General features: G+C 42.5%; 1 protein-coding gene across 1 annotated transcript in view; it reads right to left on the bottom strand.

Annotated features, from left to right (window-relative positions):
* Positions 1-25,664, bottom strand: part of EXT2 (exostosin glycosyltransferase 2) — a 147,365-nt gene that overhangs the window by 59,283 nt on the left and 62,418 nt on the right. Inside the window, exon 8 of the mRNA XM_047878133.1 lies at positions 16,717-16,848. Within this exon, the coding sequence (XP_047734089.1) occupies positions 16,717-16,848 (132 nt within the window). The remainder of the gene's footprint in view (positions 1-16,716; positions 16,849-25,664) is intronic.

The following is a 25,664-nucleotide window of genomic DNA, read 5'->3' as shown; positions in this document are numbered from 1 at the left end:
TCACTGGCGGAGTAAACAGAAACTCCTGAAAAAGAGTTACACCTTGTGGCATCTAAGCACAAAACACCAGCACAGTTACGAGCAAGAAAACCAAAGCCTTGTCTGGTTCCAAGCTGACAGGAGTATAATGCCACCAGTAAAGTTGATACAATGTGGAAAGAGCAACCTCTACAATGCAGTCATTTCTTAATTCTTCATTTCTCTGGAATTCCAATAAGGCATATGTTTTGTCTACTCTGTTTTATCTCCGCTTCCTCCTGGAAAAAGAAAAGGCATGAACCTACAAAGGCAGAAAGAACAGGCAAGGCGACAACAGTGGACAAGAAGTCAACACGTTTTGGGAGGCGACACAGATGAAGTCTCTTGCTAAACGATACATGGAAATGTAGGATAAAATATAACAAAACTCCTTTTAAATGCCTAGCTGAGGTCACAGGAAGCGGGAGTCCCAGGCACCAAAAATGAAGAAAAAGCCGCACTTGGGGGCTGAGAGCACAGGGGGTGGTTGGCACTCTGGCACCCTGTGGAGGGCAGAGGTAGTTGCTGGGCTTAGTGACTTCGGGTGTAATGTCCATGCTGGCAGAGGGACGATGTCTTTGGGCACAGGAAGTGAGGGAACTAGAAGCGGGACAGACACACAAAGGCAGAATCCCTCAAGGCCTGCACAATCAACAAAAAGGTGGCCCAGAAGGTCATTCCCTAGTAGATAGAGGCAATAAAAAACACTTCTTTTTGGGGACATCTGGGTGGCTCAGTCTGACTTCAGCTCAGGTCATGATCTCAGGGTTTGTGGGCTCAAGCCCCACATAGGGGTCTGTACTGACAACTTGGAGCCTGGAGCCTTCCGATTCTGTGTCTCCCTCTCTCTCTCTGACCTATCCCCACTTGTTCTCTCTCTCTCTCTCTCTCTCTCTCTCTCAAAAATAAATAAACATTAAAAAAATTGCGGGGGGGGGGGGCAGTGTGCCTGGGTGGCTCAGTCAGTTAAGTGTCTGACTTGGGCTCAGGTCATGATCTTGCGGTCTGTGGGTTCGAGCCCTGCATCAGACTCTGTGCGGACAGCTCAGAGCCTGGAGCCTGTTTGGGATTCTGTGTCTCCCTCTCTCTCTGCCCCTCCCCTGCTCATGCTCTGTCTCTCAAAAATAAACATTAAAACAAAAATTTTTTTAATTAAAAAAAAAAACCTGAGTTTAGGTTGGGGTGCTTTAACAGAGGCCAGCCCTCATACAGGTTTGGGGTTTAAACGAAATCTGTATCTGTTGTATGGAAACCTCCTACTGAGAAATTAATGTAAAAAACTGATTTATCTCCAGGATACCTCTGGAATAGCCAGCAGAAGCCAAAATAGACAAACAAACAAGAACAAACCAACCCTCTAGAGTGACACCCCCTTAGCCTAGGTGGCAAAGACTACCACAGAAAACCTTACTGAAGATGAACTCAGAGGGTGCCTGGGTGGTTCAGTTGGTTAAGCATCTGGCTCTTGATTTTAGCTCAGGTCATATCCTCACAGTTGTGAGATTGAGCCTCGCATCGGGTTCTGCTGTGCCGACAGCATGGAGTCTACTTGGGATTCCCTCTCTCTCTCTCTCTCTCTCTCTCTCTCTCTCTCTCTCTGTCCCTCCCTGGCTTGCATTCTCTCTCTCTCTCTCTCTCTCTCTCTCTCTCTCTCTGTCCCTCCCTGGCTTGCATTCTCTCTCTTTCTCTCTCTCTCTCTCTCTCTCCCTCCCTCCCTCCCTCCCTCCCTCCCTCCCTGGCTTGCATTCTGTCTCTGTCTCTCTCTCTCTGTGTCCCTCCCTGGCTTGCATTCTGTCTCTCTCTCTCTCTCTCTCTCTCAAAATAAACATTAAAAAATAAGTGAACACACATTCCAAAATCATAAAACATATAAGGAAACAATGCAACAAGAGCAAAAGGCAGCAGACCAACGATAGGAGCAGACCCTGTAAGAAATTTAAAAATTGGATAATTGGAAAATATAAAGTATCTCAAATAATTAAAGATATAAAAGAAGGAATTATAAACATATCTTGTAAAAAAGACACTGAAAAAAAGACCAGGCAGACTTGAAAAATAATTAGAGTTTCTAAAAATAACCACTGAAATTTAAATCTCATATGGATGGGTGAAAAATTAGTCACAGCTGAAGGGAATAGCAAAATCAATGTGAAAAAATTATCCAGAGTGCAGTACAAAGAGATAAGAATGTGGAAACGTGAGGGGAAAAAAAAAAACCCTGAGAGACATAACAACAGGATGAAGGAGGTCTGTCATGCATTTAACAGGAAAAGGAAAGATTAATGAAAATGACAGATATGTAATATTCAGAGAGAAAACAATGGAGAATTTTCCAAAACTGATTAAAGACATGAACTCTCAGGTCAAAGGAAAACAAAAAACAAAAACAAAAACACTCTCAAAAGCTGACAGAGAATGGGAATTAGAGTCACCATTTAGCAACCATTGTAACAAGTGATGCAGGCAAGAAGTCACCAGTGGGAGCTACAACCAGCCTGCAACGCTTGAGAAGCAGCAGGATATTTACATGGTCTCAAAGCATTTCCCCACAAGACACAGTAAGAACAAAACAGGAATGTGACATTAGAGAAATCCAGCCAAAACCTGTGATTGAAGTTAGCGTCACTTGTCACGGGACAAACTGACATAATGTGTCCACCATCATGATGTACTGAGAACACATTACTTTTGTAGTATTCCTATTAAAAAAATGCACAATTTGAATTTCAACAATTTTAAATTGAATGCATAAGTTGATACAAAAATTATCAGACAAAGCCAAATCAAGAGACATCTTACAAAATAACTGACATGTTCTCTTAAATCACATCAATGTCATGCAAGGCAAAGACTGAGAAATTGTTCTAGAGTAAGGAGATGAAAGAGACATGACAACTAATATATGCATGTAATGCATGGTCTGGAATTTTCTTTTGCTACACAATGGACATTTAGGAAAAATGGCAAAATCTAAATAAGGTCTATAGATTAAGTAAAAATATTATATCAATGTCTATTTCAGATGACTTTGATAACTGCACTGTGATTCTATACGAGAAGTATTCAGGAGTAAAGGTGGGTTGCATCTGCAACTTTCAAATGGCTCAGGAAAAATATATATAAATATATAAATGTATATACACAGGAAAAAAAGAATATAGTAAAATATTAACATTTGACAAATATGGTGTAGCATGTACAGAGACTCTGTACTATTTCTGGAACTTTAAGTTTGAAATTATGTCAAAATAAAAAATTAAGTAAAAAATATAGAGAATTTTAGGGCTGTTTAAGCAAGCAAACAAAAAGCAGATAGAGCAACACAAACTACCAAGCAAAGCAAAAAAAAAGGGTAAACTTTCCACTGTCCAGGAAGAAGGGACTCTGAAAACAGACATAAGGAACATTGGTTCCAAGATCACTTAAACTAAGAGGCAAAGGCAGGCCAACGCTCTCCCAGTCCTCCCTTCCCGAACCCTACGCCCACCCCCCACTCCCCACCCCACCACCCCACCACCTTTGCAGGAGAAGGGAAGTTTATTCTCTGGAGAAAATGAATTTGAGAGAGTCCACAGAGACCCCAGGCATGGAAGGCAGGGCAAGGCACCACACTGAAAACTATGAATTAAGTGATTATCTATAAAATGAAGAATGAGAAACTCTCCTTCCCCCCCATCCCCCATTCAGTTCTCCAAACACTTACAGCCCAAACATTATATATCCTTTCCCACCCCCAAAGGCAGAAGGATTATTCTCTGGATCAATGAATGAATTCAGCAGAAATAACACATGAATACTGACATTTGGGCAACCAATTGCGTCCTCTTAACCTAAGTAAAGCCCACCAGTTGATAAGCCTTATACATGTACACAAAGCTTCTGATCAGCTTTTGGAATCTCACCCTTAAAAGAAGACTGCTGAAAACATCAGGTATTTGAAGAAAGTTTCCAATATGAAAGATAAAAAACATTTGCAAATATCTCTTCCCATTCCGTTGGTTGCCTTTTAGTTTTGTTGGTTGTTTCCTTTCCTGTGCAGAAGCTTTTTATCTTCATGAGGTACCAACAGTTCATTTTTGCTTTTAATTCCCTTGCCTTTGGAGATGTGTCAAGTAAGAAACTGCTGCGGCTGAAATCAGAGAGGTTTTTTTCCTGCTTTCTCCTCTAGGGTTTTGATGGTTTCCTGTCTCACATTCAGGTCCTTTATCCCTTGTGAGTTTATTTTTGTGTATGGTGTAAGAAAGTGGTCTAGTTTCATTCTTCTGCATGTTGCTGTCCAGTTCTCCCAGCACCATTTGTTAAAAAGACTGTCTTTTTTCCATTGGATATTCTTTCCTGCTTTGTCAAAGATTAGTTGGCCATACGTTTGTGGGTCTAATTCTGGAGTCTCTATCTATTCCATTGGTCTATGTGTCTATTTTTGTGCCAATACCATGCTGTCTTGATGATTACAGCTTCGTAGTAGAGGCTAAAGTCTGGGATTGTGACGCCTCCCACTTTGGTTTTCTTCTTCAATATTACTTTGGCTATTTGGGGTCTTTTGTGGTTCCATACAAACTTTAGGATTGCTTGTTCTAGCTTCGAGAAGAATGCTGGTGCAATTTTGATTGGGATTGCATTGAATGTGTAGACTGCTTTGGGTAGTATTGACATTTTAACAATATTTATTCTTCCAATCCATGAGCACGGAATGCTTTTCCATTTTTTTATATCTTCTTCAATTTCCTTCATAAGCTTTCTATAGTTTTCAGCATACAGATCTTGTACATCTTTGGTTAGGTTTATTCCTAGGTATTTTATGATTCCTGGTGCAATTGTGAATGGGATCAGTTTCTTTATTTGTCTTTATGTTGCTTCATTGTTAGTGTATAAGAATGCAACTGATTTCTGTACATTGATTTTGTATCCTGCAACTTTGCTGAATTCATGCATCAGTTCTAGCAGACTTTTGGTGGAGTCTATCGGATTTTCCATGTATAATATCATGTCATCTGCAAAAAGTAAAAGCTTGACTTCATCTTTGCTAATTTTGATGCCTTTGATTTCCTTTTGTTGTCTGATTGCTGATGCTAGAACTTCCAACACTATGTTAAACAACAGTGGTGAGAGTGGACATCCCTGTCGTGTTCCTGATCTTAGGGGGAAAGTTCTCAGTTTTTCCCCATTGAGGATGATGTTAGCTGTGGGCTTTTCATAAATGTCTTTTATGATGTTTAAGTATGTCCCTTCTATCCCGACTTTCTTGAGGGATTTTATTGAGAAAGGATGCTGAATTTTGTCAAATGCTTTTTCTGCATCGATTGACAGGATCATATGGTTCTTTTCTTTTCTTTTATTAATGTGATGTATCACATTGATTAATTTGTGAATGTTGAACCAGCCTTGCAGCCCAGGAATGAATCCCACTTGATCATGGTGAATAATTCTTTTTATGTGCTGTTGAATTTGATTTGCTAGTATTTTATTGAGAATTTTTGCATCCATATTCATCAGGGATATTGGCCTGTAGTTCTTTTTTGCTGGGTCTCTGTCTGGTTTAGGATCCAACGGAATGGGAAAAGATATTTGCAAGTGACCTATCGGACAAAGGGCTAGTATCCAAAATCTATAAAGAACTCACCAAACTCCACACCCAAAAAACAAATAATCCAGTAAAGAAATGGGCAGAAAAGATGAATAGACACTTCTCTAAAGAAGACATCCAGATGGCCAATAGGCACATGAAAAGATGCTCAACGTCACTCCTCATCAGGGAAATACAAATCAAAACCACACTGAGATACCACCTCACACCAGTCAGAGCGGCTAAAATGAACAAATCAGGAGACTATAGATGCTGGAGAGGATGTGGAGAAATGGGAACCCTCTTGCACTGTTGGTGGGAATGCAAACTGGTGCAGCTGCTCTGGAAAACAGTGTGGAGGTTCCTCAAAAAGTTAAAAATAGATCTAGCCTATAACCCAGCAATAGCACTGCTAGGAATTTACCCAAGGGATACAGGAGTGCTGATGCATAGGGGCACTTGTACCCCAATGTTTACAGCAGCACTTTTAACAATAGCCAAATTATAAAGAGCCTAAATGTCCATCAACTGATGAATGGATAAAGAAACTGTGGCTTATATACACAATGGAATACTATATATGTTTTCACTCTTATGTGGATCCTGAGAAACTTAACAGAAGACCATGGTGGGGGGGGGGGGGGAGGGAAAAAAAAAAGTTAGAGAGGGAGGGAGCCAAACCATAAGAGACTCTTAAAACCTGAGAACAATCTGAGGGTTGATGGGGGGTGGGAGGGAGGGGAGGGTGGGTGATGGGTATCGAGTAGGGCACCTGTTGGGATGAGCACTGGGTGTTGTACGGAAACCAATTTGACAATAAATTTCATATTTAAAAAAAAAACAAAGAACTGAAAGAGGAATTCAAAGGACACAAACAACACAAGGAGCTAAGAAACAAACAAAATCACAGTATCTTCAGAGAAGAAAGTACTGTATCCTTGTAACAATAGGAAGCTACAGAAAAAGATTAATTAGAAATCAAGAAAAACTTAGAAATTAAAAGCGAACAAAATTTTAAAAATCAAAAGAAAGGTTAGAAGATAAAATTGAGAAAATATCTAAGAAACTAAAACAAAAAGATCTTTGAAATAAAAAGAGATGATAAACAGAACAGAAATGATAAGGAAAACAAGGCTCAATCTAACACATTCATCATTTAGGTAACAGAAGTTCCATAAAGAGAAAAAAGAGGAAAACATGGGAAGAAAAGAATTGGACATATAAAACACAAAACAAAAATTTCTCAGAATTGGACATGAATTTCCAATTAAAAGAGCCCAAATCAGTGTCCACTGAACAAAAAAACCACTCATACCAAGGCATATCATAAAATTGGAGAACACAGAATTTCCCAGGATAAAAATGTCACATAAAAGGATCAGGAATTAGAATGACATCTCACTTTCTGAAATTAAAATGGGAAACTTCGAGGACAATGGAAACATCCTTTCAAAATTCAGAAGAAAACCCACCTCAACCAGAAGTCCACACCAGTCCAATTATTAATCAAATGTGAAATAGAATAAATACACTTTCAGACATGCAAATTTATCTCCCAATGGTCTCTCCTCTTCCAGAAACTGTTGGAAAAAATAAACCAAAAAAAAAAAAAAAAAAAAAAGAGGAAGATGTTAGACCTTGGAAATAAAGAATCCAACAAAGGAGAGAAAAAACAAATTCCCAGAATCATAGTGAACTTAAAATTTAGAATGACTGCTGCACAGGAAACTCCAGGAGCAATCAATCCAGACTGAAGCTTAATATGAATCACTATAGGAGAAAAGGGAGGGGGTGGGAGGAAGGCAGAGAGAGAAAAAAAAAAAGAAAATAAGAAAGAAGGAGACAAATGGAAAGAAAAAAAAAAAAAGTAAGAAAAATTTTTTTATGCTTGACCATTTTCCTCTTTTGTTGGAGAACTGAGTAAAAAATCAATTAGTGATAGGAACATTTAAAACTAAGAGGAGAGGGGCGCCTGGGTGGCGCAGTCGGTTAAGCGTCCGACTTCAGCCAAGTCACGATCTCGAGGTCCGTGAGTTCGAGCCCCGCGTCGGGCTCTGGGCTGATGACTCGGAGCCTGGAGCCTGTTTCCGATTCTGTGTCTCCCTCTCTCTCTGCCCCTCCCCCATTCGTGCTCTGTCTCTCTCTGTCCCAAAAATAAATAAACATTGAAAAAAAAAACAAAATTAAAACTAAGAGGAGGGGCACCTGGGTGGCTCAGTCGGTTAAGTGTCCGGCTTCAGCTCAGGTCATGATCTCACGGTTTTTGAGTTCAAGCCCCACATCGGGCTCTGTGCTGACAGCCTTGAGCCTGGAGCCTGCTTGGGATTCTGTGTCTCCCTCTCTCTCTGCCCCTCCCCCACTTGTGCTCTGTCTCTCTTTGTCTCTCAAAAATGAATAAATGTAATAAAAAAATAAATAAAAAAGAAATAAAAATAATAAAACTAGGAGGAGAAAAAAAGAGGCAGTTATTAACTCCCTGGAAAATAAAAAGTTGTACACGAAAAAAAGCATAATCATGGTTTACTCTTGGTTCAGTTAAAAACAGTATTTATGGGGCGCCTGGGTGGCTCAGTCAGTTAAGCGCCCGACTTCGGCTCAGGTCATGATCTCGCGGTCCGTGAGTTCGAGCCCCGCGTCGGGCTCTGTGCTGACTGCTCAGAGCCTGGAGCCTGTTTTAGATTCTGTGTCTCCCTCTCTCTCTGACCCTCCCCCATTCATGCTCTGTCTCTCTCTGTCTCAAAAATAAATAAACGTTAAAAAAAAAAATTAAAAACAGTATTTATATAGTCCTAATAACGCATACAATAAATACTGCTTTAATGAAAAATGGTGATAAAGCCCTAGTGGTAAGATGGGAAAAGTGAAATGTGTAAAGAAAGAGGAGAGAACAAGAGACGAAGTCCTGACCCAAAGGTAGTAAAAATATGATGTCTATGATTGAGAAATTAAAAAAAACAGCACTGTAAGCATTTTGGGGGAGATAGGAAGATTAAATCCCAGAGGAAAGCTGAGAGTTGAGAGCAGTTGCCCCTTGGGACAAACTGAGTTGCCTCAATTTTAGTTATATGCTTTATTTTACTATTTTGATTTTTTTTTTTTTAACGTTTTTATTTATTTTTTACTATTTTGATTTTTAAACCATACATCTTGGTGGCAGTGCAAACTGGTGCAGCCACTCTGGAAAACAGTATGGAGGCTCCTCAAAAAGTTAAAAATAGAACTACCCTATGTCCCAGCAATTGCACTACTAGGCATCTATCCAAAGGATACAAAAACGCTGATTCGGAGGGGCACATGCACCCCAATATTTACAGCAGTGCCATCAAAAATAGCCAAATCATGGAAAGAGCCCAAATGCCCATCAACTGATGAATGGATAACGATATGGTATGTGTGTATAATGGAATATGTATAATGGAATATCCCTCAGTAATCAAAAAGAATGAAATCTTGCCATTTACAACAACGTGGATGGCACTAGAGTGTATTATGCTAAGCAAAATAAGTAAAAAAAGAAGACAAATATATGATTCCACTCATATGTCGAATTTAAGAAACAGATGAACACAGGGCAAGGGAAGGAAAAACAAGACAAAAACAGGGAGGCAAACCATAAGAGGCTCTTAAATACAGAGAACAAACTGAGGGTTGCTGGAGGGCAGGTGGGTGGGGGGATGGGCTAAATGCCTAATGGGCAATGGTGTTATATGTAAGTGATGAATCAGTAAATTCTACTCCTGAAACCAATAATACACTATATGTTAACTAACTTGAATTTAAAGTAAGAAAAAAAAAAGTAAAATAAAGAAATATAGTTGAGATAAAAAAAAAAAAAGAAAGCCAAACATCAACAATCAACCTCTCATTCAAGCAATGGGGAAATTTTTCTACTCTGCAGCTGTAACAACCCACTTATTAAGAAATTACACTCAAATATTCATTAATTGGGAGGCGTGTAACTACCAAAGGATAGTAGAAATGAAAACAAAACAAAAAAAATCATTATCCTGATGTTACAATACCCAGCAACTCTAGTTTCCTGGTAACTTCTGCTGCTGAATCATTTAAGCAGACATCAAGAGAGAACTAAAGTGGCCCCCCAAAAAGGGGAAAGGGAATCTGTGCTAATAACTGATCGCTAGGACATGTGCCAAGGATGACCGTGCCAAAACATTCAGTATGTTCTTTTTTTTTTTTTTTTTTTTTTTTTTTTTTTTTTTTTAATTTTTTTTTTCAACGTTTATTTATTTTTGGGACAGAGAGAGACAGAGCATGAACGGGGGAGGGGCAGAGAGAGAGAGGGAGACACAGAATCGGAAACAGGCTCCAGGCTCTGAGCCATCAGCCCCAGAGCCTGACGCGGGGCTCGAACTCACGGACTGCGAGATCGTGACCTGGCTGAAGTCGGACGCTTAACCGACTGCGCCACCCAGGCGCCCCAGTATGTTCTTAATCTGCTGTCAGATCAAGCTTCCACGGACTCTGAAAAACCATTCTAGTCACCGCCCTCCTACCAGCTGTGTGATGTAAAGAAGCAGTCAGGTTTGGATTCATGAAAGCAAGAGCCAGAAAAATGGACTCTACGAAGGCAATGGAGGTAGGACTGCATCCAGGGAAACGGTGTGAGTCGATTCACCCACCACCACCACTGCGGCTGCCATACAGGTGCGTGCTCCACAGGTATACAAGCCTCTATTAGGAAGGATCTAGGGTGTTCATGTAAAAGACCTAACTGACACAATCATGTTAGCCACATCCCCAGGCTCATCTCTTCAGATTGCTTACACGTCCTCTCCGTCTGGATCCGGCTTGTGACCTCATCTTTCCCATCTTTACCTGACCAATGGCCAAGTTCTTTGCTTGGCGCCCCAGATTAAGCTCTTGGGACCTTATGCATCTGTCCATCACAGACCTAACTCGGCTTTCTTTATTCCCTGGCTACTGATGATCTGAGACTTTCTAGGTCGTTTCCATGGAAGTCACTACAGATACGAAACAGCTCAGTGGCAAAGTCTACACACGGGAAGGTTTGAATTCCTAGTAGTGTACTGGACCCCTTGTGCAACTGTGATCCTACAAATGTGATACCTCTAAAAACAAGACTTCAAAAAACCTACGTGTACTTAAAAATTCGAGCTTAAATTTCTAAATTCCATACATACTTTAGTCCCTATCTAGGCAGTGGGAGGAAGGAGGGGGAGAATAAGCCAAGGAGGCCTCCTGGGGGCAGGGTAGGCTTTCAAATTCCAGAGAAACATTCCACAACCTGGAAGTTCAAGGGCACTGAGCAGAGTTAAACAGACTGTTAACATCATATCTCTTCAACTCAGAGCTCCGTTTCATGCATGTGAGCTGGCGCTTCTTCAGCCTGCAGAGGGATTTACTGCTTGGTAGCGTTTATAGCGGAGTGATATTTTCAACTGCTCGTACAACCACAACATTGGTGAGTGGGGGCTGCAGCCTGGACATCTCAGTGCGGCCAGCCCGGACGACTTCATGGGGCTGAGATAGATGCAGTCTGAACTGTCTCCGGATGCTTCGGATCCAGGCCCAAGGAGTCCAGAGGAGGCACTGGATAGGACAGGGAGAGCCTTCCTCTCCAGTGGGTGAGTCAGGACACACACAGTGCGTCAACTCCACATTAAAGTGGGGTCCCTGGACTAGCAATATCAACACCATCTGGAAACTTGCTAGAGATGCCAAGTTCCAGGACCCCGCCCAGACCTACTCAATCTGTCACTTGGGCTAGAGTGGCAGCAGTCTGTGTTTTAGAAGAAGCTTTCTAGGAGAAAGACTGCACTCACCTCCTTAAGGCCTTACGGGGCGACGGCAGGCTCTGCCATCTTTTAGCCACAACTCTGATTCCTGCTCCTCAAGGGCGACAAGTACCAATCAAGGACTCTGATGCACAACCCCCCTCTGCCGGTCCCTTGCTGAGGCTCGGACACGAGGCTCGTAGAAGTCCAGCCAAGCACATGATCCTCATCTGAAGTCTTGCTCGCAGCTAAGTTGCCCCTCTGGCTAGATTTCACAGGAAAAAGCTCTTGTTTTTCAACCTCACTCTTATGCTGGATACAATAATCCATTTGAAGTCATTTTCGTATTTTTCTCATCAATTTTCGTCAAAGGCCATGGGACTGTAGCTAGCTCTCCTTTCTGCTCTAGGGCCAGTAGAGCCAGTGCGGAAGAGGGGATAACCTGCAGTCTCTCTATTAGCGTTTCCTAGGATGGCAAATTTGAAAAACACGAAGTGTCTGTCTAAAGGGACTGGGTAAGTAAGGTTATGACTTACTGATAAAGGTGAGGTACAGTCTTTCAAGTCACGTCGTAGAAACACGACCTAGGAAAATATTGCACTCTCGAACATGACTTGAGGGCCATAATATTTTGAATTTTTAAAAAACTGTCACCGAGAGGATATGGTTTTGGTCACACATGTCAGAAACCCAAAATTCACAGTTGTTGGCCGACTGCGTCCCCAGAGCACATGGAATGCTCACTTGCTGGTCTCTGTCTGCCAGACATGCTCACATTTGGCAAAGAACCAGAGTTAAGGCAGGAGAGGGTGTCTGAGGAGCACCACCCCCCCACCCCGCCCCTCCACTCCACAGGCGAGGCCCAGATGTACGGATGAGGCCTGCCACAGGCAAGACCAGAAATGACACTAATGTTACAAGTGATGTAGGTGTGGAGCATTTGGGGAGATGATAAAGTTTTGCTGATATCTGCAAAAAAGGGGAGAAAGATTGAAAAAGCATATGGAAAGACCAAAAAGGCAGGGAAATACAGTCAGCCTTGCCATGAGGGGCTAGGAAAATTATTGGTAAAATAAAACTTGTTGTGCTCTCGTAAGGAAGCTTAACTTGGTGAGAAATTCCTTCCAAAGAGGAGAATGAAAACAAAGTGCCAATCTCTCCAAACCAGATACATCTGCTGCTTTAAAGTTATGCTCAAGAATTATTTTGTCAAACTTGTTCAAGTTTCGAGAGTGTGGCACAACGTGGATAATATAACGTACCTCCTACCTAGCTAAAGATAAAAGTGGCAAATGTGTCATCTGGTGACAGAAACACTTGGTTTCTACAAGGCCACCCCTCGCTCTCTTTATCTCACACACACACACACACACACACACACACACACACACACACACACACACAGGTGGTGGTGGTGGTTGTTGTTGTTGTTTACATTAAACTAAGGCAGTAACATCTGGCAAAACAGGACTCTGCTCTCACTCTTTCCTCTCTGGCCTGAGCAAGTTCAGTGCATGGCTGGCTGGAGGCCCTGACAGCGTATCTTTGAAAACACCAGACCATCCCTTGATTTACTGACCAAGATGCACACCTCCTCCCACCTCGTGGTGTCTGATATTGTAAATTTGATGGAATCTAGACAGGAGACTCCCCTGCAGGTTGGGCTCATAGAAATCACATCTAGAGTAGGTTAAATATTTCCAAAGGGGAGGGGAAAAGTTAGCTATAAATAAATCAGTACTACTCAGACCTCCTGTCAGTTGCCTTTGCTGAAAATGCAGAAATGTACAACCCACTGCTTTAAATCAGGGCTCTCATCACCTGAGCTCCTAGAAATGTGGTGAGCACTAAATTCCCCTAAAAAGAACTGTTTAAGAAGTAAAAAAAAAAAAAAATTTGATCATATTTTCCAGTTGCATATCCAGATTTAAGCTTTTTATACTTACATTCTTTCCCAAATTGACAGTCCAGCACTATGACCATTTTGTCCTCCATTAAAACACAAGTATTTCAAAACTACAAATTTTCATGTACTACTTTCCCCTGGCCCAATAGTCTTATGAAAAACAGAGAATCAAAATTCCAACCATTTATTCTCATTGGACTTTTTCTTAGAGTTTTAGATTAAAAGTACAGAAATAAAGTCCCACTCTTTCCACACCTTCTGGTTGGGTCATGACACCCCACCTGTATGATTCTCCTGTAGAGGAACCGGGTGATATTCTTCGTCTCAAGCTGATGCCATTGAGTTGGAATAGTAGAAATGTTTCAGCCCATGGGGCGCCTGGGTGGCGCAGTCGGTTAAGCGTCCGACTTCAGCCAGGTCACGATCTCGCGGTCCGTGAGTTCGAGCCCCGCGTCGGGCTCTGGGCTGATGGCTCGGAGCCTGGAGCCTGTTTCCGATTCTGTGTCTCCCTCTCTCTCTGCCCCTCCCCCATTCATGCTCTGTCTCTCTCTGTCCCAAAAATAAATAAACGTTGAAAAAAAAATTTTTTTTTTAAATAATAAAAAAGAAAGAAAGAAAGAAAGAAAGAAAGAAAGAAAGAAAGAAAGAAATGTTTCAGCCCAGAGGAGGCCCAATGGCACCTACAAAACTCCTTAAGAATTCAAGATCATCAGAAGACCTGGGTTCTCACTTGTTTATGCAACTTGCCAATTATATGGCCCCAGCCAAGTCATTATGCATTGTGACATTCATTATGTCCACTTAATAGAAGGGAAAGAATATATCACTTTTCCCATCTTCTCAACAGGGTTTAGGCCAAATGAAACAATGGATGTCACATCAGCATGTGAGTAAGCCCTAGATGGCTCATGTCCTGGGATCCCAATCTCCCTCCTTTCCTCCCTCCCTCCTTTATACATCAAGGGCCTCCTGTCTGAATTAACTTGTCCTAGGTATTACAAGAAATACCAAGATAACTCACAAATTCCGTTAAGAAGCTTAAAACTCTACGGGAAATTATGCTTCTATGCGTGTTAAGAGGCAGGAAAGAAATACAGAAATATGCTCTAAGAGTTACAAGGAGGAAAGATTACTTTCTATTTAAGGGGTCTAGGAAAACCTAATGGAGGGAGAGGTATATGAGCAGGTCACTGAAATTTGGATAAAATACGGACACTTGGAGGTAATGGTGGAGAAAGGCATCTCAAAGGCACAAAGAAGGAAAAGCACGGATCATACACAAGAAGGATAAGGTTGTGTTGGCAGAAACCCAGAACTCCCTAAAGGGGAACAGAAGGGAATAAAACCGGAAAGGCAGGCTGGAGCCAGCCTGGAAGGCCCTGCAGTCAGACTGAGCTTGGACTCCAGTAGCACGCTTGCCCGCAACCTCCATGTGCCCACACTCCCTATCTGGATAAAATACCCCGTATGCCTCACTCTCCCTAACTGCTCTCACTCACCAGCCAGTTAGCATAGCCAGTTCTTCCTGTGGTCCCTCAAACTGCCCCCTACTAATTCTCACCTGGATTCCTTAAATAGGCCCCTGCCTCTGCTCTCAACCCGTCCCACTGCGAGGGATCCGTTCTCCACACTGATGTCTGATTGACCCAAAATACAATCTCCCCACTTAACTTCCCAGCTTAAATAACCCACAGATAACAGGCCAACACCTCCAAGACATTTGAGGTGTTCTGTGACTGGGGCCCTCTCCAGGCTTCGTCTTTGGCCTCTCCCTTGTGAGCCTCTGCCAGTCCTGCCACACTGACCTCCTTGCAGACCCAACCAGAAGTTCCTTAAACCCACACGTTCTCCAGCGCCTCTGAACCTCTGGATCTGCTGTTCCTTCTGCATGGGACCAATATCCCCCCTTTCTCGGACTAGATAACACCTCGTTTCTCTTTTAACACTCAGATCATCAATTAGCATTGTGCTGAATGTACTAGCCAACGTGTTTAGATAAAAAAAAAAAAAAAATACTAATAACCATAAAAGGTTTAAGTATTGGGAAAAAGAGGGAAAGTCAGCATTTGCACATATGATTGCAGATTTAGAAAACAAGAGAATCAACTAAATAAAAGTGAAAAAATTGTAGAACTCAGTAAAAGAATACTTAACAAAATTTATATAAAAAAACAATAATGTGTCTTTATACAATGGTAACTAGTTAGAAACTATAATATCAGAAAGTATTCCTTTATAGAGAATAAGAAAGGTAAAATTAGAAAAATTTAATCAGGAATTGTGAAGAACTGATATAAAGAAAACTTTAAAATTCTGGGGCGCCTGGGTGGCTCAGTTGGTTCAGCATCCGACTTCGGCTCAGGTCACAATCTCATGGTTCACGAGTTTGAGCCCTGCATCAGGCTCTGCGCTGACAGCTCAGAGCCTGGAGCCTGCTTTGGATTCTGTGTCTCCCTCTCTCTCTGTCCCTCCCCACTCATACTCTGTCTCTGTCTCTCTCTCAAAAATAAATAAAACACTTAAAAAAAATTTTTTAAAGAAAACTTTAAAATTCAACTAGAAAGATAAATCTTGCTTCCAGATAGCAAGACCCATTGCGGTGTAAACTCCCCAAAGGCATGGATCTTCTCTGCTTTGTTCACTGATACACTTCAAGTACCAAGAACACTGTTTAGAAGGTAGAAGGTAGTGGGCACTCAGTAAATACCTACTGAATGAATAAATGCCTAAAACAATCTAAAAATTCCATGTGACCAACAAAATACAAACAGGATTTGTATTTATATTCTGGGAGAAACTAACAGAGATATCAACCTTCCACTTGAAAAATACACACATGTAAGATCATTTTTTACCTAGCAGATGAGCACAGATTCAAGCATTCAGGGTTACGGAAGGCAGGGAGAGCCCAAATAACCAAAATGTTGTCGGTAGAAGTATTAATTGGTACAGTCTTTTGAAAGGACAATCGTGAGCAAGTTTTGACTGTGGCAATCCATAATGTCTCTAGATCGCTTTTGCTGATTATTTTCTTCACACAGTGATGGCAGTGCTGATTGAAATCATCCATGCAAAGCACTTAGCACTGTCCCTGGCAGAGACTAAGCATTCAAAATATAAGCTATTATTATTACGCTGCCTATAGAATCTTTTCAAGAGTTCTACGCACTACAACTGCAAAAGTCATCAGGAAGCGTTTGATTTCCAACAACAGCCAGGCCTCCCCATTTACCTCTGCAATAAATAAGCACACCGTCTTCCTAACCACATTGAAAACAAACTGGAAGCTGCTGCTTCTGTATTTTTGACTTTTGTTATCATTTCAGAATTAAGCTGACTTTGTCAGACCCCAAGCACAGCCTCATCTTAGATAGCTAGAATTTAAATAATCTTTACAAACTCAGGACGTCTTTCTTTGTCCCATCTTGACATCTGGACCATGGCTGACATGGTTAGCAGCGGAATTCACTCACCACAGTGGGGGGGTCATTCCATTCTTCATAGGAGAGGGCAGCATACGGATATATGCGGTCATTGATGATCTGCAGAGTGGCCAGGGCAATGGCTTTAATTGACTGGAAGTACGCTTCCCAGAACCACCGTGCCTGTAAAGAAAACAACACTGAATTAAGTAAGCAAGCGAGACAGAGTGAAGAACTAGATGCTCCATCACAGCCACCTCTGGGTCTGGGTAATTCCTTTATTCCCAAAGGGAAAGAGCCTACAGCAAACGTTCCCTGCTGTTCAAGCCAGCTGCAGCAGAATAGTGCTGGAATAGTTTATCAAATACAGTCAAAACAGTGTAAGCAAGTGAAGTGCACACTGGGTTCAATCTGAATATAAGAGAAACTATGTCCGATGATAGCGACACATTATAGCAGAACAAGTTATAGTCCTTTTTTAGATAAAGTGTACAAACCTTAAAGTTTACAATTCAATGATTTTTTTAGGTATGTACATACTCTTATAACTACTACCCATATAAAGGTATAGAACATTCCAGCAACCCCAGAAGATTCCCTCATGCTTCCCAGGCACTTTCTCAATCATCCGAGAGTAATCATTATTCTGATTTCTATTGTGCCTGCTACTGAACTTCATACAAATGGAATCAAAACAGTACTTATTCTCTTGTGCCTGATTTCTTTTGTCAACAGTTAGAACATTTAAGTCAGATTTTGCTGCCAAGGTTATGCTGGCCTCATAAAATGTTGAAAGTGTTCCTTCTTTTTCTATTCTCTGAGAAATTTAATGCAAGGTTGGCATTATTTCTTTCTTGAAAGGTTTAGAAGAATTCACCTAAAAGCCATCTGGGCTAGGTGTTTTTTGGTGTGTGAAGGTTTTAAATCATGATTAGTCCCCTTTCATCCACACAGGATTATGTGTATTTTAATGAGTGTCGGCTTCAAAAGTAGTATTTTTCAAGAAATGTGTTCATCTAAGTTGTTAAATTTATTGCACTAAATCTATTCAATGCGTTGTAGAATTTGCAGTAATATACCACTTTTCATTCCTCATGTTGATAATCTGTGTCTTCTCTTTGCATTTCCTCTTACCAGAGGTTTATCAACTTTATTAATCTCTTCAAAAAATGAATGTTTGGTTTTGCTGATTTTCTTTATCATACTTTTTTTTTTCTTATCTTTCTATCTTGTCTGCTATTATTTTTATTCCCTTTCTTCTATTTGGGGGGACTTTAATTCATCTTGCATTTAGCTTCTTTTTTAAATTTTTTAAAATATTTATTTTTTTTTAATTTTTTTAAAATGTTTATTTTTTTTTTATTTTTTTTTCAGTGTTTATTTATTTTTGGGACAGAGAGAGACAGAGCATGAACGGGGGAGGGGCAGAGAGAGAGGGAGACACAGAATCGGAAACAGGCTCCAGGCTCTGAGCCATCTGCCCAGAGCCTGACGCGGGGCTCGAACTCACGGACCGCGAGATCGTGACCTGGCTGAAGTCGGACGCTTAACCGACTGCGCCACCCAGGCGCCCCGTTAAATGTTTATTTTTAAGAGACAGACAGAATGCAAGTGGGTTGGGGCAGAGAGAGAGGGAGGCACAGAATCTGAAGCAGGCTCCAGGCTCCAAGCTGTCAGCACAGAGCCTGACGCGGGGCTTGAACTCACGAGCTGTGAGATCATGACCTGAGCTGAAGTCGGATGCTCAACCAACTGAGCCACCCAGGCACCCCTAAAATATTTATTTTTGAGAGAGAGAGAAAGAGAGCACAAGCATGAGCAGGGGAGGGGCACAGAGAGAGAGGGAGACACAGAATCTGAAGCAGGCTCCAGGCTCTGAGCTGTCAGCACAGAGCCTGACGCGGGGCTTGAACTCACGAGCTGTGAGATCATGACCTGAGCTGAAGTCGGATGCTCAACCAACTGAGCCACCCAGGCGCCCCTAAAATATTTATTTTTGAGAGAGAGAGAAAGAGAGCACAAGCATGAGCAGGGGAGGGGCACAGAGAGAGAGGGAGACACAGAATCAGAAGCTGGCTCCAGGCTCCGAGCTGTCAGAGAAGAGCCCGATGCGGGGCTTGAACTCACGGACTGCGAGATCATGACCAGAGACGAAGTCAGATGCTTAACCGGCTGAGCCACCCAGGTGCCCTGCATTTAGCTTGAGATTGAAGTTTAGATTGCTGATTTTTTTTTTTTTTTTTTTTTTAACGTTTATTTATTTTTGGGACAGAGAGAGACAGAGCATGAACGGGGGAGGGGCAGAGAGAGAGGGAGACACAGAATCGGAAAGAGGCTCCAGGCTCTGAGCCATCAGCCCAGAGCCCGACGTGGGGCTCGAACTCACAGACCGTGAGATCGTGACCTGGCTGAAGTCGGACGCTCAACCGACTGCGCCACCCAGGCGCCCCTAGATTGCTGATTTTAATCTTTCTTTCTATGCATTTCTAATATATGCATTTAAAGCTATAAATGTACCTCTACGCATTATTTTAAATGCATCCTACAAAATTGTATGTCATTTTCATTATAGTTTAGGTAAAAAAAAAAATGAACTTTTTAGAAGTATACCGTTTAATCTCCAAACATTTTGGGATTTTCTATTTATCTTTCTGTTACTGACTTCTACTTTGATTGCACTATAGTCTGAGAGCATGTGTTATTTCAAAACTTTGTCCTCTGTCTTCAGCTTACAATAGTTCGCCTATGATGTACCTAGGTGTGGCTCATGGTATTAACCCCACTGAGGTTAGAGCTTCTTCACCCTGTGGTGTGATGTCTTTCACTAGTTTTAGAAAAACCTTAGCCAATATTTCTTTAAATATTGGTTCTATCACTCTCTTCTAGGACTCCAGATACATGGACAGAAATGTCTTCACCATGCCCCATAAGTTTCTTATTCTCTTTTCTGTGCTGCAATCTGGGTATTTTCTGCTAATTTTTCTCCTGGTCTAATAATCCTCTGTCCTGTGTGTGTGTGTGTGTGTGTATACTGCTATCATACCCATATATTCACTTCTCCATTTAGTTCATATGTTTTTCAGTTACAGAATTTCCATTTGACTTTTTAAAAAGTAGATTTCATATCTTTGTTGCAATTCTCTTATTTTATTGAGCATAGTTCCTGATTGGTAACCCCAACATCTGAATCACCTGTGGGTCTCTTTCAACTATCTGTATTTACTCTTCGTTTTGGTCATCTGGTTTCCATTTCCAATGTACCTCTTAATTTTTTATTGGACACCAAACATTCTGTATTAAAAACTGTAGCGGTTCTGGATGTACCAAATTATCTTCCTCCTAAGAGTGTAACATTTCTTCTGGAGGGCACAGCGAAGGCAGTCAGCCCACTTTAATCCTATCAGTGGGTGACTTCACCTTTTGTTAGGGCTAACTTTTCTTGGCTTTCCCTTTCTCTTGTAGCGGGGCCCTTTGGGGCCTTCAAGTAAAGCCTGGAGTGTCCACCAGGTCCCCTGTATCTTGGCAGCCTGGGATACCAAGCTCCATCTCACCAGTACTATATATGGCGGCTGGGATGTTTGCACAGCTTGTCAGGCTCCCAGATGCTTCTTTCTGCAGGGATTCTTACAGTCTTGCTCTGCTCACCTCAGGAGTTGGCAAACACTTCAAGAAAAGGCCACATGCCCAATTTTTGCTTACTTCCTGCGGTTCCCGTCTTCCAGGGATTTTGTCCTTCATGTCCCCGACACTTTGGGGTACCCCTAATTCCAACCTCTCGGCCCTAGGGGGCTGCTGCTTTCTGCTCAGACTCCAGATGTACAGACTGTGAATTAGAAAGTGCTCTCAGGGACAAAGCTCAAGGGAACATGCCGCCCAGCGTGAGTCCCTTCCTCCAGGAGCCACAGTCCCTCAAGAACTGACTGTGCTGATGGCTCTCCAATGCCTCTCAACTGTTGCTCTATCTATTTTAATAAGCTTTGATACTTCTTTTTCTTTTCCTAGGAGGAGGGTTACTCTAATACTAGCTACTGTGTCACAGCCCAATGTGGCTCTTTGAAAGAAGACAGTTTTCTCGTCCAAGCAGAGTTCAGTCCCCAAGAAAGCAAGACGCTGGTCTACGTGACCCGTCCAGCTTCATTCAGACTTGTGATTCCACTCGGAATCAGAGGCCATGAGGAGTTCTGCAAGAGAGGGGACATCTGAAAATGGGACAAGAGAAATTCGAAATACAACTAAAACAGGTAGAAGAAAAAGATACTTTCTAGTCTACACCTGCTGACTTTTGTTCTGTTTCCCAGTAAGTGCTCCAATAATTAAGGAAAGTATATGATGACTACTCTCTCCACTAAGTATAAGAATGAAGCAAAGCCTCACAAAGAGAATTTCTGTTACTCAAAGAAAAGCTGACACAGGTTTAGCTACCAAGGGCACCTGGCTTATGCTGTCCTGTAGTCTGCCATCTGGGTAAGCCTCGTGGCTGGCTGGCTGCCTGCCACTGCTTCTTAGATATACCCTACTCACTCCAATTTCATTCCTGCTTAGTCATGTTACTGCTGTCCTGCCCATCATCCAGTCAAAATATTTACATTTTATGAGACCTGAAAGAATCCATCAGGGTTCCATCAGGGAAACCTTCACTGATCACCCCAAACACCAACAATCTCTCCTTACCATGAAATCCCACAGCACTTATAGCCGTTACCTTACAGATTGTTTCTGCCATATTCTATTCTAGAATGGTCTTCCTGTTATTTCAGATGATAGCTTTTCTCTCCCCAGCTAGACTATGAGTTCCTTGTAGGTGTGAGGATGTCTGACCTGCTGCAAAGCACTTTGGTAGGCATGATCTCATTTGCTGTTTATAACCAGCATGTCACTTATCTGTGGCAGTTTCCTCTTCTATGTGAGGAAACCAAGATCCAAAGATGTTAAGTGGTAGAGTCACAACTCAAGCCCAGGACTTTTCCCACCCTGTTCTAGAGTATAAGGAGTACCAGCCACACTAAGTTTTAGGAGACGATCCTTTCTCAAGAAACTGAAAGGTGTGAAAATTCACTAAGAAGCATGAGCCCACACAAAAACACACACATCTTAAATATTCACCTCCTTTTCTACCCCAACAAGTCCATTATGTATTCTTTCATTTTAAATCACACTCAAATTAAACCACACTCAAACGTAAGCATTCCAAAGCTTTATGTTCCCATTCAATCACAGTGGAGGTGGTAGCCTTTGGGATTTATAGGAAACAATGATCGGTAACAAATCCATCTAGCACACCAGCCAAAGGCACAACCATAGGACAAAGCTTCTAATTTAAGATGTCTCAAATCATCTCGTCCTGTCCACCAAATTGTAGTTCACTCGGAAAGGAAGCAAGCTTTGCACATAATCATAGCTCAAGTGTCTCAGCCTGAGGATAAGTGAACTTCTCAGGCTTAATTATTTCTGCAGGACCTCGGTAACACCTTGTAGTATTTAGAAGGCATTGTAATTTATGGCCCCTCCAGGACTCAGTATCAGCCACTTGTCAGCAGAGGGGAAGGAGTTTTCGGCTATGCTGGCAATGCTCCCATTCAGTAAGCAAATGCTTATTATGTTTTGGTTTCCTTTTTTCCCCCAAAACAGGGGCCACATTTATCACTACCCGAAAAGTTAAATGAGGGTCTCTTCAGCATCTATGCAAATTTCTCAGTCACTTAAGCCGTGGGAGCTGCACAGTTGGAAGAGTTAAGTCACAGAGGCACTGGTCATACCAACATAATCTCGGACAAAGCATCTAACCTTTCTTCATTATACATATGCCTCCGTAATTTTATAAAACATGCAGATTTCAAAGCATAAGAACTATAAAGTTCTTACGACACTTCCAATCCTGAGAATTACAAAGTTCCTACAGATCTGGAATTGGGCCCACTTAAAACTATCATAAGTATCAAATTAAAATTGCTACCTCGGTTTATACATCAGCTAAATGTGATTAATTGCTTTGATTTTCAGTAACATAAAGCCACCAGGATGAGCAATAACCAGTGTTTAAAGGAAGCCAGTGCAGCACTGTTGAAAAGCTATGGCTATGAGCACAATTCAAGTTACTTAACCTCCGGTTTTTCTGCATCCGTAAGACAGAAAGCATACCACCTAGGTCAGGAAGCCGTAAGGATTCGATGATGTTTACAAAGCTCCTCACTGGGTACTAGTGCAGAACAGACAATTGGAAACCGTTGGCTCTGTCCTCAACACTCCCACCCGTCCTGTTCCCTCAGGGTCTTTGTCACTTACATTAGAATACATTCCACACCGTTTTGGAGTGAGAACGCGGGGAGGGGAAGAGGAGTGACAGAACGGGACCCCAGTGTCACACTCCACTCATCTCAATTCTTGAAGGCAGTGAAGAAATCCAACATATCAGAGAGTCAGAAATAATAAAAACACATCACATGGGAGTGACAGAACTTTGTACTGAAAAGTACAGCCATTAACACATCCCTTCTAGCTTAACCTCCAAGCTTCCAAGGAAGAAGACAGTCCTTCTCCAGAAACTGGGAGAGAGGGAACACATCCGGCTTTGCTCACCATGAAGTCCCCACCTTCGGCACGGTGCCTCCTCCTGTCAAAGAGGAGGCAGGCACACACTTGCCGGAAGACTGAACCCACCTGGCACCAACCCTCAGAGGCCCAAGGCAGCATGGGGACTACAGGTACCTCATGGAAATCTCCAAACCTTGTAAGTGCCAAGCCATCGTTTAATAAGAATGATCACATCTTGTATACAGAATTTTAAAAGGTGAGACATGGGGGATGTGGATTTGAGGGAAAAGAAGGCAAATCCATTCCTAGCTGGGACATCAAGGCAGAAACAGGACTAACAGTGTCCCACACATTATGCTTAGTATAGACTATATAGACTAGGTATAGACCACGAGGGAGATAAACAGTGTTTAAAACTATGCCATGTAGGGGCGCCTGGGTAGCTCAGTTAAATGACCGACTTCAGCTCAGGTCATGATCTCACAGTTTGTGAGTTCGTGCCTCGCATCAGGCTCTGCGCTGACAGCTCAGTGCCTGGAGCCTGCTTCGGATTCTGTGTCTCCCTCTCTCTACCTCTCCCCCTCGCCGGCTCATGCTCTCTCTCAAAAATAAATAAACATTAAAAAAAAATTTTTTTTTAAAAACTATGCCATGTAAGTTTGCTACCTAGGAGTGGTCGGGATAGCTAACTGTGCGAGGTTTATGTAGAACCCCTCAATTACCCCAAAGTGGTCCAAGAGCATCTTCACCCCAAAAGTATAACAATGGCTCTCAGTGCCTTCTCAGTAACCAGCCAACTCTGAACGGTCCTTTTCATCAGAACCTCCAGAATGTGACCCATGTTGATGGCTTCGTTCTAGTATACTGGAGTTTTCTGATGAAAACCACACGCACACAAAACAAACAACAAATCAGCCGGTTATGCTTCTGTCCCAAATTCCAAGTGATAATGCTGTCCAAACACCCAACAACAGCAGGTACCTATGGATCAGAACTTGTCCGGATACTGCTCTATTCCCCTGCCCCCAATCTAGTGGGTGCTCACAACATAAAGTATTTGCTTCCGTTTAAGAGGTAGAAAGCCACAAGAACACAGACTCCACCATAACAATGAGAAAACACAACCAATAACCCACCAACATCCTAACTTGTTTTAGGCCCGTCAGAGGGCTGTGGTCATAAGGCAATCAGGGAATTCGGATTTCAAAGGGTGACAAGCTTCTCTAGGAAAGATGGGACAAATTATTCCAGCTTCGGAAGATCACAGAAGGTAGAGATGCTGCAGTAAAAGCCACCAAAGAAAACAGCTAAAGTATTAACGAATTCTTAAAAAGTGTCGGCTAGCAGGACTGCTGGGAAGCTCTAGGCACAAGGGGAGTCAGCAATCCCTTGCAAGCTCTTTCCTGCTGGATGTTCCTGAGAAGGACTGCGGCCGGGAAGGAAATCAAAGAGAGGCCGCCCCAGTGGCACACAGGCACACACTCTGCCCATTTCCTGGACTTCTTTTCATCCAAAGCAAAGCCTTAAAGGGCTGGGGGAGGAGCAGGAAGCCCTCCCATACTCAAGATACAATCACAGACGTACTAGTTGTGGGGCAGGTGTGGAAAGGCAGCCAGCCACCGGGGCTGGGTAGGAACCCTTTCAGCTCCCTCCAGACCACCACTGAGGGAGAGGGCAAAGCAGAAGCCTCGGCCCCCACGGGAGGGGTAGGAAACTCTCTCTAACCCGAGACCTCTCCCAGGTATGGAAGAAAATAGGGCTTCCAAAGGGAGGAGGAGCAGAACCTGAGAAGCCCCACCTCTAACACCCCGGCAAACGTGTCTGCTCAAGACTACCACTGGACCGGGAGAAGGGAGAATCCCACCGTCCCCACCGTTAGCCCAGCACCACATACAAGCAACGGGAGTCCGTCGCTGAGGGCACAGGCAGGCAGGGCCTGCTCAAAGCAGAGGGTGAGGCTAACTCTGAGGAAAACCTCAGTACACTGGCCCACACTGAGAACAAGGCAGCGGCTGGCCACCGGCAACATCTGAAGTCCAGGTGTGTGAAGGTGAGCCAGGCAGCAGAAAACCCAAACGCGGCCTGTTACACACTAGGCCCGTCAGCCTCGTGCCCATTTCTGAATATGACATCTACTTTAGGGTGTTTTTACTACACAGTATCCATCCTCCAATCAAAATTTATCAGAAAACAATCCACTGTCATGATATAAAGCTGCCAATAGAACCAGACCAAAGATGACCAAGCTGTTGTGGAATTATTACACAAGAACTTTAAGATAATTACAATTAATATGTTACAGAATCTGGGGAAGAAGGGAGACAACTTGCATCAACACACGGGAATATTCAATAGAGAGACGGAAACTATACAAAAATGACCAAATGAAAGGCCAGAAGTAAAAATGTAGTATAAATGAAGAATTCCTTCAACCAGCTTATCAGCCCATGGGAAACAGGAGGGGAAAA

The sequence above is a fragment of the Prionailurus viverrinus genome, chromosome D1 (genome assembly GCF_022837055.1).
Source record: "Prionailurus viverrinus isolate Anna chromosome D1, UM_Priviv_1.0, whole genome shotgun sequence".
NCBI classification, from domain to species: Eukaryota; Metazoa; Chordata; class Mammalia; order Carnivora; family Felidae; genus Prionailurus; species Prionailurus viverrinus.
The sequence above is the reverse complement of the archived record's forward strand: the minus strand, read 5'-3'. Positions and strand labels throughout refer to the sequence as shown.